This window comes from Spea bombifrons, chromosome 12, assembly GCF_027358695.1.
Source record: "Spea bombifrons isolate aSpeBom1 chromosome 12, aSpeBom1.2.pri, whole genome shotgun sequence".
Taxonomy (NCBI): domain Eukaryota; kingdom Metazoa; phylum Chordata; class Amphibia; order Anura; family Pelobatidae; genus Spea; species Spea bombifrons.
Window position 1 is genome coordinate 6,505,528 of NC_071098.1, and position 14,646 is coordinate 6,520,173.

General features: G+C 40.1%; 1 protein-coding gene across 1 annotated transcript in view; it reads right to left on the reverse strand.

Moving 5' to 3' along the window:
* Positions 1–14,646, reverse strand: part of DNAJC11 (DnaJ heat shock protein family (Hsp40) member C11) — a 53,067-nt gene that overhangs the window by 21,505 nt on the left and 16,916 nt on the right. Inside the window, exons 3-4 of the mRNA XM_053451743.1 lie at positions 12,215–12,288; positions 6,227–6,328 (exon numbers count right to left, since the gene is read on the reverse strand). Of these exons, the coding sequence (XP_053307718.1) occupies positions 6,227–6,328; positions 12,215–12,288 (176 nt within the window). The remainder of the gene's footprint in view (positions 1–6,226; positions 6,329–12,214; positions 12,289–14,646) is intronic.

The following is a 14,646-nucleotide window of genomic DNA, read 5'->3' on the forward strand; positions in this document are numbered from 1 at the left end:
ATAAAGTATATATAGAGTTTCTAATATCTAGAAAATAAAATCAGGTGCACCTATTCGCACGTGAAACGTTCTCTTTTCTTCTGTGCTCGGCCTGAAACTTACATTATATATCTGGAAATCTTCAAAGTAATATGTTTTCCATCATTACCTCCGGCGTTGCGCTGGGAACCAAGTAATACAATATTCAGTGTTTGCCCCTCCCGCGCAGGTCGGGAATTACATTTTCATTGACTTATGTCATCAGTTCCAGCTGGAACTCATACTGCGATGGCATTTCAACTCAATACTTGTGTACAGAATACTCAGAATCAGTAAAGCAAGCAAATTCCCGCAAAGTGAAGGTAATGCATAAATGCAAAGGGAGATTTGTGTGCCGATTAAAATTCACCCAACACCATTCCATTTGAAGTTTGATTTTCATTAGTAGAGAGCACATCGGCGCCCCCACAGCGCGTTTATACACACCCTTGAAATTGTTTCCATGGTGGTGTCTGGGAAGGGGGATTTATTTCAACGCATTTTAGGGGTTATTCTCTCTGGTTGGGTATGTTTATGGTCGCCAACGTTGCACACGTCACTGGACATTACCAATGATAGCTTGCAGGTACACTACTTTTCAAAAGTTTGGGGGTCACTTAGACCTGGGTTTTTGAAAGAAAAGCACATTTTGTCCATTTAAAATAACATGAAATGGATCAGAAATCCAGCACAGAAGGGGTTAATGTTGTAAATGACTATTGTCGGAAACGGCTGATTTTTCATGGAATATCTTCATAGGCGCACAGAGGTCCTTTATCACTCCCATCACTCCTGTGTTCCAATGGCCCTTTATCACTCCCATCACTCCTGTGTTCCAATGGCCCTTTATCACTCCCATCACTCCTGTGTTCTAATGGCCTTTTATCACTCCCATCACTCCTGTGTTCCAATGGCCCTTTATCACTCCCATCACTCCTGTGTTCCAATGGCCGTTTATCACTCCCATCACTCCTGCGTTCCAATGGCCCTTTATCACTCCCATCACTCCTGTGTTCCAACGGCACGTTGTGTTCGCTGACCCAAGTTTAAAAGGCTAATTGGTCATCAGAAAACCCTTCTGCAATTATGTTACAGCCAGAAATGTCAGAGCTAAGTGACCCCAAACTTTTAAATGTGGTTCAGTTAAAAAATGCCAGACGGACTAATAATACAGAGAAAACTCCTCGCTAATGTCTCATTCTTTATCTTTATTTAATAATCTTAAAAAAAAAAAAGTCCCATTTGAGCGTGCCAATTAATATCACATTGCAGGGCTGTTCAAATGTTACCCCATGGGTCAGATGGAGCCCTCAAGCCTTCGCGTACAATCCTTGACCTTGAAGGCATCTATTCCCTTCTACCTTTTTCCTATTCAATGAAATGGCCACATTTAAAGGGACAGTGGGAACAATTTATAATGAGCAATTCTGGCACAAAGCGCTAAAAATTGATATAAATATTCCACTAGTTTATTCGATAACAGTTCATCTTTTCGAATGTGGAATTACCTAATATTATTATAAACACGACTTATTATTCATGTTTATTATGGCCACATCTCACCGGGTGGAGGGGGTACATGTTATATATGTAGGAGAGTCTGACCTCTGCCGGGTTTTAATTTTTTTTTTTAATGGTAATGGTATATTGTAGAAAGCTCTCTTAATTTTCGCTATTTTTTTTCCCAATTAATTTAAGATAATGTTGTTTTTATGCCTCGGTCTTTTCTTTCCCCGGTTGTTCAGCTGACTTGAATCGGCTGGAGCCTTATTAATAAACAATGACAATTAGGTCTGCCCTGTTCCTGAGGATCCTGCAAGCTCAGTCCGTCCATGCATACACAAAATGCTGAATCTTCCTCCTACAAATTAACTCATTTCTAAAATTCTACCGCGCCGGAAAAAAAGGCTTTTACATGAAGCCAAAAAATAGCATTTATCAAGTGAATGTGCGTAATATTTTAATACAGAGACCTATTCAATCTCTATATTAAACCCCCTTCTGGCTCCACCTCTTTCAAAGTTTTAACTATTTCCAACTACGGTTGGCCACACCCCTTTCTTGAAGAATCCGCGAGTAGGACCCAGGCCTGTGTTGTCCAACTCTACCCAGTAGGTCTGTGGCAACTACAACCGGTATTCACTAAGACGGAAACGGAACCTTTGGACTCGCTGACATCATACTGCATTATATCGCAGTGATATAAGGGAACTTCTCTTGAAAGATAGATTGTGCTGAGCATCATAAAAAGTCATTGAGTTTTCTTAGGTGGGTCTTTAAATCTGCGAGATGATTCAGAAGATCTTCTCACATGAACCATCTATGTTGGACCTGGAGTCTCCGGGTGAAGCTTTGTGTCGATGGATCTAGGGCTGCAATTAACGATGGCTTTCATAATCAATTAGTTGGTCGATTATTTTTTTGATTAATGGGATAAAATATTTTTTCGATTAATTGGATAAAAAAAATTGCCATTTTTGTTTATTTCAAATAATTTAATGGAGGACCAGGGAAGTTAATGAGGGGAATTGGGGGCCAGATCAGACTGAAGAGTGGGGGAGTTAATGGTGGAAACCAGGGACTTAACCAGACCGAAGGGTGGAAGGGAGGGAGTTTATTTTACTTGGAGACCAGAGGGTAGAAGGGGGTTAATGAGGGATATGAGAGAGACTGGACACTCTTCACGTAGTATAGTCATGACATCAAATATTGAACATGCACCCAAGTTTGCATACTTGCTTAAAATGTCTTCAACATTCCATTGAGAAAAGTTTTCATTTAACGAGAAAAGAAAATGTAAGAACCCCCCACCACACCAACAAAAATATTAAATCCCAACCAAAAAGATTGGAAAACCAAACGGCCGAGACAATGCGAAAGAATCCGTTCACAAATTGCTTCATAACATGCATCTGTTTATGGCTAAACATTTCTGGTTAGAAATGCTTTATTTATTTCAAGTCGTTTTATTGAAACCAATAAAAGGTTGGAGGTTTTCAACTAACTTCCATTCTGGTATGAAATCATAACAGCTGCCCTACCTCATTCAGAGCGAACATTGCCCGGAGACACATTTCCACTGAATCCCAATAAGCAATTGCTATAAACACCCAGATGGTTAATTTTATCGCAGGACACGCAGACTCGGTATTCCGACGCTTCTTTTATTTTTACGCTTCGCAAACGGCAGCGAGCGGGGGGGGACGACAAAAAAACGCATTGAAAATGTCACACGACTAAAGCCACACGGAGCGGGTTTTGGAGCGACAGACCGCGCGGCAAACACAACCGTTAGCTCAGATCTCGACTGGAGGGCTGAACGGATGGACGCGCTTCTAGGGAACTGGGAGGCATGCCGGTAAGTTCCGTTAGAGAAGGAGATGACTTAATAAATGGCGGGAACAGAGCATGACAAGCAGAGTCACACGGAGGGGGGGCACAAACATCGGCGGCAATGGGATGGCGCGGCGGCAATGGGATGGGACAGTGAGGAGCCCTCACTGTATTAGCCTCTACCACTTCTGCTAGAAGGTTGTTCTACTTATCAACCACCTTCTGAGTTAAGTAAAACTTTCTTACTTCACATCTAAGCCTCAGACCCTCTACTGTTAGATTATGGCCTCTTGTTCCTCATTTGAAGTAAACTTTCCTCCTGTACTTCGTGAAATCCCTCTCACATCACCACTCACCTCTCTACTCCACGCCAGACATATTGAGCCTAGGCAAGGAAATCGGAAACGGAACTCGAGTCCACACTCGCTCTTTGGTATTGCCGAGTTCAACATTAAAATAGTTAAAACCGTAAAAGCCGATAGGAAGGAAGAAATTGGCAATCAAACTAGTTTATTACGTATCACATAAGCCCGGTTACTGCTACAAACTGCCAAGAGGAAACGGTGCGACTGTATAATGGGTGGAAATGATAAAATATTCAGTTTACAAAAAATAACAATAAAGCTAAATCCCAGTCTTGTTAATTAGTAGAAAAAAATAATAGTTTATTCTTTCAAATACTAGACTTCACCTGCAGAAATGATAGTAAATGACGAGCCGGGGATACTAGTTTTGCCTTTTTTTATTCTCAGGTAAGAATCATTAACAATAATGATTTAATAACAGAATTTTGCGTAGGGGGCAAAGTTGGTTTTCATTTATTTTGTTCCCTTAGTAGCAGCAATTCATCTATTTATATTAAAAGGGACTTTAAAAGTAACTTTAAAAGTTTTACTTTAGCCAATAGAGCTGAAACAATAAAAGGGGTTTAAGACATCGCATGGTATATCTTTCCACTCAAGCTGCTGAATGCTTTGGGCACTCCGGACACTCGGATAAACTGCATTTGCCCCAACTAGTTTGTCATTTTCCCTGCTGTAAAGACTCAAACCTTAATCAGTTGTTGGCCTCGTCTTAGATTCAGGAGCCATATGTTTAACCTCCCTCATTCTACTCCCTCACCACTTCGGCTGAGAGGCTGTTCCACTTATTTACCACCCTCTCAGTAAAGTAAAACTTCCTTACATTCCATCTAAGCCTCTGACCCTCTAGTTTTAGATTATGGTCACTTGTTGGAACATTTCTCCCCCCTTGGAAATAATAGTATTTAAATGTTTATATCCAATCCCCTCTCTACCTTGTCTCCCCCAAGATGGACATATCGAGAAATGCAGGTGGGCGGTGCCACTGCCGCCATGGGACACACACTACTGCTGGAGGGGAGGTGGGCGGGGAGAGGGGCGTGTCACAATGCCGCTCTCCAGACCCTGGAGTTAACCCATACTGGAGTCTCCCGGCAAAACCAGGAGAGTTTCCAGGTATGGATATCCAATTGGGAAAAGGGAGGTCAGCAGAGGACACAGAGAAGTCATTCATTACATATATCTGATAATAAAAAGTTTAATCAGCAAAAATGGCCTCCTATTATTATCAGGGCAGATATTTGGCTCTTATCACATTCCATGGCAGTTAAATATTAAACAGCTTTAGATAAAAAGATACAAAATACAGACAAGGTTTACAATGAGAACGGGGGGGGGGGTTTCATTTATTATTATTTACATACATTGATCTCCTTGTTCACGGGGTAAATATAATTGCAGGGCACACTTTATGTGCTCTGTACAGATTTTAATTTAAAATTTTATAGTACAAATATCTGCTTTTATTGGTGATTTAATTAAAACGTAGGGCGGTAATAGCAGAGATGAAGGGGTGGTGGAATAAGTGCGGTATTCTGAGTGGGGATATTACAGTAATAAAGGGCAGATATGTAGGAGAATTCCGCTGCTGCGCTTAAAGGGACCTTGCAATTAATAAAAAGCAGTGACCTATAATGATCCTTTTCAACGACATTTAGCAAATTGAGAAATTCAGATTAAAAAAAATAAATAAAACTTTTTGTCCCCTTGCAACAAAAGCTACATGTGGTCCCATAATTCACAAAATTATATTTAGTCGGAAAAAAATAGCAGATGAAAATAAAACCGAGAATCTGTGTGTTCTTTAACAAAAACAAATAATTACAATTATTACAATTACAGTTTTTAATTTCCTTTATACTAAGACTGCCACTGACCACGAGAATTCTGATGCATTTATATGTAAAATCGTGAGTATTTATGCTCAAAGGCTTCTTGTTCTTTTTTTGTCCCCTTCTCTACCTGTCTGTCAGTGTTTCTCTATCTCTTTCTCCCCATCTGGTAAATATATTTGATTTAAATAATGTACAGCCCAGTGACCTATAATTTGTAGTGGTGCCTTATCACCACGGTAACACCAAACTACACCATCAGACCCAATTCCTTCCGTAAAGTAAAAATGTATACAAAATAAGCCTAGAATAAAGAATATTTTTTTGAAGCTCATGATCCCCGCCCCCCCGCCCTTTCTGGAGTAAAGCATGCAAAAAAATCAGTTTACTGCTTTCCAATATGGGGACCAATGGGTTAAATGAGTCTTATCAAGGATATCGGAAACGTTGGTCTGTAAATTAAAAAATATATACATTCACGGAGAGAAGGTTGGCCGTTTAGCGTTGGTTGAACGGTCACAAAGTGATACACAAAGTAACGGGGAAACTTTAAAGTGAACTTTTAATTTGCCCTTCCATATTTAACACGGAAAATCAATTACGGAGCCGACAAGACCTTATGTTTTACTTAAGTCAAGGTTATCGGCTGCGGAAAGAACGCTACGAAGGGAACGGACTTGCCTTTGGATTGGTTCTTTGTTGAAGTCGCCTTTCTTCTCTTTCCCTTTGTAATCTCTCAAATTCATCTCTGATCTCAGCCGCTGTCCGTCTTCTCTCAACAACCTAAACACAAAGAAGCGGCCGCATTAATAAAACACGGGCAGAGAACGAGCCTAAACATTTTCCTATAATCACCAGGTAGATGAAAAAGTCCTCGAGTCGGGTGCAAAGATGTTTAAGTCAAGCAAAAGTTAACGTAACCTCCACTCCATTTAATAGTTTTCACAACAGTCGCAGAAATACCCATAATGGTACAACATCATGATTGCAATATCATTAGATATTCTTTTATAAATGTATTACATATTGAATGGATATATATATATATATATATATATACACACACACATATACATACACACATATACATACACACACACTATGATTTCTGAACCATTTCATGTTATTTTATTGGACAAAATGTGCTTTTCTTTTAAACAAAAGGAGATTTGGATTTTCAAACGGTAAACACAGAAACCTTTAACAGGCGATTTTCAGTTTCAATGGCAACAACCAATCAGTACCTGTTTTGGGACACGCGGCAACTAAAAGTTCTCGGCAAGAATATAAAAGAAGAGAAACTTTACACGATTAAAGTATTTTTTGCGCACACCAGACCACATATCGGGAAATCCCCCCCCCCCCAAACGCCATTATCTCTTTTCAGAGTCACAGAGTTTATTTTTTGGGCTTTGGACGTTTTCTATGAGAACAGAAGCAGATGGAGCGCTTTCTCGCTGTAACACGGACAGCAGTGGGAATTAATAGTTTGTGACGGCCGGATCTGTTGTAGTCGTCAAACAGAACAGGACTCTATACGGGGAAAAAGCCCTTTTTAACTAAGCAAGTGCTATTACCATGTTTTCAAGTTAATCCCCTTGCATAGAGCTCCAACTTCGTAATAAATACACGCATATGGATATATCTAAATACCTAAAAGCAAGGGATGGCTTACAGTATTTCTTACATGGCTATGAAGATGTGGTCCGCGTGGCTCTAGATCACGGGTGAGCTCCAGTCCACAAGGGTCGCAAAAGGTCACAAAGTATTGGAGCCCAGGCATTTCAATAAAAAATACCTTAAACTTATTGTTTTTAAGCAAGCAGACACAGAGCCCAGAACCTCAAGGACTCGAGTTGGGCGCCCCTGCTCTAGGACTGTTTTGCTTTCTGTGGTACGATAAGCCTTTGGGTATTTCAGATGGTGAACCCGTTAAGTTACAAAAACCTTAATAGTTTTTGTTGGCGAGTATGCGGAAGAGGGGATATTTACTACAGTATATATATATATATATATATATATATATATATATATATATATTTATATATATATATATATTATATGTGTGCCATTTAGAAGACAAATGTATTTCGATTCCACGCCTGAACTTCCAAACACATTACTTGCGGTTTTAACACAAACCCTGGGACTTGTAGGGTTGTGCGACAGGGAAGGGACTGTCCATTCTATACCAGGACACTTGGGAGGAATGTATTAAGCTATTAAAGAAAGCTTCTTCAGCTCAACAATGGACGAGTTGCTGGAGCAAGCACACAGTAACAGATGCCCATAGCAGGCATGGTTGCTTGGCTTGGTCCAGAAGACGTGCACGAGAAAATATAAATGAATGACTTAATGACAAGCAATCCGAAGACATCGTCCGCCATCATCACTGATCACTATGCGGTCTTCCAAACGAACAGTTATGAAGTTACTCGGGGAAACTCTGACCTATCCCTTCAACTGAATGCTTTAACTTTTTCCAAAGGACAAAATAATAAAAGACAATAGAGCTGATAACGAATGCACAAAACCTGGTCGGGACTCCTTTGTCTAAATATCCCTATCTTAGGAAGACACTAATGAGCGAGATAGAAAAATGTCTGCGGTAACCACTACAAATCTCAAACTGTACATTAAGCAGATTATATCTAACAGATAATGCAAACGTTTCGCTTTTGGCCCATTTCCCTCATCTTTTGCTGCCAATTCTGCGCGACAGAATGAAGAAGCCTATTTTTAGAAGGACAATTTCTGAAAATCACCGGCGCTTGGATTTATCACCCTGCTGGTATTTCACATCCAATGTTATCGCTCCAAGACCAATAAAATAAAGACCGGCTTCGGAGTCAAATTATAGATAATCCGCTAACTTATTCTGTTCGCTTGAATCAATTTTACGGGCTCGGTTTACTAATGCTAAACTACAGTTTATTATGTATAAAAAAGGGCACCTGGCCTATAGCGGAAGATGAAAAGCTGTCTTAAAGATGAACAGTTTTACTCTTAAATCACATGTAAATACAGACTGTCAAGAACTAAGCGGTCTGTCTCGTCAATCTCCGCTGGCTGAAAAAGCCTTGTACTTGCAGTTGGGGCCGGCATCTTCTAGCTGGACAATGGCTTGAGTCCAGCCAGGTGACTCTGTAATGGATTAGCCTTAAAAGCCCACATCACACATTAAAGGTACCCGATCCTAGGGATGCACCGAAACTTCAGGATTCACTTGGCCGAAACCAAAATCGAAACCGAAATGGACACACAGTTTTATTAAAAGAAAGTAACACACCAAAATTGCACACAAAAATCAATAATATTAAAATATATATATATATATATATATAATTGCTAACAGCAATCACACCCCTATCATGCCCAGGCAGCCAGAACCTTGAGCAGGGCCCTCCTCACCCGTTGTTTCTGTTAGTCAAATTGTTATATATTACATTGTTACATACTACTTGTTATGTCCGGTCTACCCACTGTACAGCGCTACGGAATTCGATGGAGCTATATAAAACAAAATATATAAAATGTACCTATTTTTCGGTTGTGCTGGGAGAGACATCTACTTCTTGCTACATCACATGTTCAAAATTGGTGCCTCACTCCAAATATTTTTTAAATAAAGAAAACAACAGCCTGGATAATTTCATCGGTAGGCTATGAAGGAACACCTCCACCCTTTCAATAAAGTGGCACGATAACATGGTTTACGGCATAGGAGTAGTAGTGGCATGACTGGGACACGATTCAACCTACAACAATTAAGAAAGTCCCCCTTGACATGTCATAGCCTTTAGTCATATCTTTTGGGCCAACGCTAACACAGATGTCAAACAGCAAGAATGAATAGCTACGGAAAGCAATAAAGTACATGGAGCCAGCCGGGGTGACTGGTGGGCAAAATTCTCATACGGATAATTAAAAAAAAAACATTATTCGCGGGGTATATTTTTTTCGTCAACAGAGTTGACTATCAGCACACGAGGCGCCATGTAAAAGAAAATAGAAAGGTCACAATGTTTCCAATCTGTCCGTGAAAGTAAAGGAATTCTGTCAGAAGAACACGGCGCACAATCTCAATTTAACTCTTAATTCTTTATAAAAGAAAAAAAAGAGGGCCCTGGCCAGCAAAGAGGCTTATTCCCTTAGGACGTAACTGTACGTCCTTAAAATCTATGGCACGGTCTTACTTCTCCTGAACAGAATGGATGAATAATTAGTGCTGGTTCACCTAATATGGAAAGGGGAATGAAAGCTTTACAATCATATAGTAAGAAAAAAAAAGACTTTTTGCATCCCTTGGTTATGAAAACCTTAAGGGGTTAAAAGTAAGATATGAGCGAAACGTATGGGTCTGGACTAGGGCGAAGAACTGCAGAAAGCCCAAGATTTGTTGTATAGTGTTACAGGAGTTTAACCTTTCAAGGTAAAATTAATAACTGTAAATTACGTTATCGGTGACATTTTTTGTGATACGCCAGAAGCCAAAAATAAAAAAATAAAATGTGCTTGTTCTCTTGACCTCAACTGTTCAAATTCAACATGATTTACAAAGTTGGGACTTTCATTGAAAGGTGTCACGGCTCGATATGATTTCCTCTGTGTTTTCTGAATGGCGTTACTTACGGTAATTTCCTCTATTTAGTAAATTCTTTGACACGTCTAATTACTCGTTTACATCTAGCTGCAAGTACACCATGAGTGATTTGGTTTTAAAAATACAGCAGCGGTATTGTAATGATTATTATCCATCCACCCCATGATCTCGTAAACCCAGTGGTGCTTTTAAAGGAGTCAGAGAGAGGAAAGTAGAAAGTGAGGTTAAGGGGTGATGGGCAGCAATGTCTTGTTGAAGAGCCAAATCCTTAATTGTGTAAAATGTTGCCATATTCGTAGTTTTTGAGTTAGAGATACAAAATAAAATAAATGAGACTAATGGTAGAAGGCGATGACATTTTCTGGATCATTCTAAAGGCCGTAAAACAATTGAGGTGGTCAGTTAGACAGTTCAAGGGTTCAACCATTCCCAACGACCTGTCCAAATGACCTCCAAGAGTACAAAGGGTCATTGCGCAAGCTCCTATAAACGCGCATTAGTCCCCAAAAACTCTTCTCATGTTCTTCAACGACGTACACATCTGTTTCCTCCGGTGAAGGTTCTAGAAAAGTTCTTGCAATGTCTACTACGTCTTGTAGGACAATCAAGAGTCGTGTTCCCTATATAACTTTCTAAAGTTCTAAACTTTTACTTTCCCTTTTCAAAGAGAGAATAAAAACTTCACATCATTAAATGAACGCTAACAAGCTTGGCACTTTATAAAGGGAGTAATGAGTCCCAAACCAGTCTTCGCTGCACTGGCCTACGCAACAGAACAGTGATTAGACAGCGTAATACACGTTATTAAGCCCTGGCGTTCTATCTGTATATTATTTCTTTGGAATGCAGGAAACAGAGGGATAAAACCAAGCAAAGTTATCGGCGTCTTAAATATATATTTTGCAGAAACTCCATATTTACAAAAACATGCTAACTGGCGTGTTTTGCTTATAACTACACATGCCCTTTTCTGCCTGACATCACTTAGTTTATAAAATTAGTCCCGCGGGGAACTTAGTTCACATACTGAATTTTCTAAATGGCAAGAAAGGCAGCTAAATAGTTTTCCAGGTTGGGCGCCTCCTTTACCGTTTCTGTGGAAAGACCTTTGGATTCTGGGGTGATTCTCCTTAGAATCCAGAGAGATCCAGAGAGATCTAAATGGTTTCTGCTGGGGAAATATAATGTCTTGAGGAACCTGAGGCTACTTTGTTTAACATGGTTCTCTCTGTCTGTGGTCCAGAGGGCTGCCTGCTCATCATTACAAACGAGTGAGACCAGCGGAAGATGATGTGAGTTACAACATCCACATGTCTGTACATAGTCAGCCGCATTAACCACGTATGCTTTCTGACATAATGTGCTCAGTAAGAATAGGAAGCCCAAAGTATTGCATTAGGAGTCCCCTCGTTTGGTCCACCAGGCACGCACTCTGTGGTTTGTGGGTTCCCCCATTAGGAATAACCCAAGAAGATCAGGAAACTCCTTTGGCATGGGCCTTGAAGGGAAGGAGGGGATCGCACATCTCCATTGGGCGTCCCAAGAAGACAACGTTTGGGGACTCTGTTTCCACTGCAGCACCATTTTAATTTTCTGCAGACAATTGAGAAGTGCGAGTACATTGTGCTTCACGGAAAATAATAATAAAACGTGAACATTGTAGTCTGTGCAACACTGCAATGTAAAGGTGCCGTCCCACCTACTCAGGTAAATCTGATACGTTTGTAACTAGAAGCAACATTAGAAACACAATTCCTAGAGATGTTGAACGCCCAAAACTCATGTCAAACTTTGTCTCACTCTCTCCGCGACACAAAGGCAGACACAGACAAGTTGTTGTCATAGAAACTGAAAAGACTTTAAAAAGGTTTGTGTTTTATTCAATGAAATCTTCATAGAAAATAATACAGATTACTAAGATTGATTTGCTTTCCTGACAGAGAGCTCCAATGTTTTGCCTCGTGAAACAGGTCTTCAGCTTTTGCCTATGAATAAGCCTGAGGGGGGGCACTTTCTAAAACGACCGTTCCAATGATGACCGAACCTTCTAGAGAAACAATTCTTACCTCCCATCCTTCCATATCCAAGCCTTTCTTTCCATAGATGTCATAGATCGCTCTTGATTGTGGATCACTAAGAACTGAAAAGAAAAAAACCCCAAAGGCAGTGGTTAACATTATCCGGTACCAAGACTGTGGCTTATATATTTTAGGCAAACGCCGGGCATAGTTTAGGTTACTGGGATGCAAAAATACTAGCTGACCGGGTTATAGACCACAGACAGGACATATTGTTTGTTGACAAGTGTGGATAGTAAACAACTCTTCTGTTCTGCGGGAAAAAGGGAAAGTTTTACGGTGTTATCTCTTTCTATACATACAGATAATGAACCTCTCCAAACACATTCTTATTATGACCGTATAGGGATCCAGATGTTCACACGTCGAGCGGGTGATCGTATCCGTGTGACGGGACCTGGATATTATTAATGGGATATGGGGAGTTGATGCATGAACTTTAAGCAGGTATGGCACAGATTGGATTTAATATTCATACATCCCCTGCCAATGCTATCACCTTTGTGTTACCGTGTGTCGCTTCAACAACCGTTTTTAGCAACTCATAAAAAACGTGCGATGACAAACATCATCCATCAGATCTATCCGAAGACCCAGGTGCTGTGCCATATTTATAAAGAGCAACGCTGGAATTCAGGAACGCGGGGAAATCACGTTTAAATATTTCAGGGGGGACTCTTAGAGAGTTAAATGTTCGGTATTCTTATTTACGCGGTGTGTCACTTGAAGCGATATTGGAAAAGATATTTGTTTGACCGTTTTATCCTTGCAAAGAACGCTTATATACTAGCCCAATATGTTATAGGAGGACAAACCTGGAGGAATAACAGGGGCCAGTCTCCCAACATTATCATATCATATGATTATTATATCATGTTATCAGTTTATTGAGTAAGTTGGATATATTGCTATCGATAAAGATCTAGATCCAGATATAACAAACCGGCTTAGAAAATTAGCATTAATTGGTTCCTCCTTATGGAAAGAGTTAAAAAAGGTTTTAAATTCAGAACCTGTAAGCCCGCTGTATCCTTACTCAAGCAGTTGTCTGCTTACAAAATCCATTTCAATTTCTCTGTATAATCAAGTCTTCCAATGAAGTGTAAACCCACAATATTGTGCGATTCCTCGCAGGTAGGCAAAGCTACGCACTGTACTCCCCTGATGATAAGGTTGCTTACACGTACAATATATTGGATTTAATGCACATAAACATAAATGATGTCAGACAGGGATGACAATAACCCCCCCGAAAAGCAGAAGGTCCCGTCTACTAAAACGTCACCTGTGGTCAGCGTCCAGTGATTTGGTTTAAAGGCACGGCTTCCACACATTTGATCTGCGCTTATAAACAATACGGGGTATAGGAAAGGAATAATCAGAAAGGAGCCGTTCTTAACTATACTTGACGTTAAAGGGACGCCCCTCTAAACAACAATGCATGAAAAAGTACGCTGTATCGAAATATGCGTTAGTCCAAAATGGGGAAATATATGAACACCTGATATGGTAGCTGCAGCCCTGCTGCAACAGCTGCCCTCCTCCTCGGTGGTATATCAAGTTTTGAGAAACCCTGCTAAATAAAATGTTGTTCCTCCTCCTTGCCCTTTGACCTCTTTTGCTGAATGGTAAATCCTAACTTACCCTCCAAATCTAAATAAAAAAAGAATAAAGAAGGAAGAATACAAAAAAAACAAAAAAAAACAAAAAAACAATGACTACCAAAGATAGAGAAGCATCATCAGAGAAAGACTATTTAGATCAAAAGCACTCGGCAAATTGATTTTTGTACATCTGCCATGGATGGGTACATTAAGTCGGATAAGAAAGTATTGTCTTTACATTAATTTATCATTCGGCTCATTCTAGCTGTTTTGCGCCAGCCATTAAAAACACATTTCTAGGCAAGATGGTAAAGGGGGATCGAGGCTCCTGATAAACTTCTACTGTTCGGAGACCCCCCGACGACAGCACAAGACGTTCGCCGATCTCTCGCATGTCTAATTAGAAGAGAATAACGCGCGTCTCTTTATGAATTACGGGTGATTAGTCTTCTGGGCGCAATCAATCCATGAAGCCGCACAACAAATTTGGGGTTAAATCTGCTTTTGTTGAAGCATCGCTCAGCGTTTGTCATTGATCCAATGTCTTATCTGGCGCTTTCATAAAAGTAAAAAACCCTCGGATTAGAGAAGTGTAATCACGTCGGTTTAACTGCCGCAATAAGAAACTAATTTGCTCAATTACGCCTCGTGGGCTAGACCAACATAAATAGTTCCCGTCCTCCTGAGTGATGTCTGCGCTTCTCTCTAACAATCATTTTTTTTTCCATGCCTTAACATTTCATATGAAAAGTGACTTTGTAGTCCCGAAAAAAGGGTACCTTTTACCTAAATGGGATCCTTTAAAGAAACCGTGTC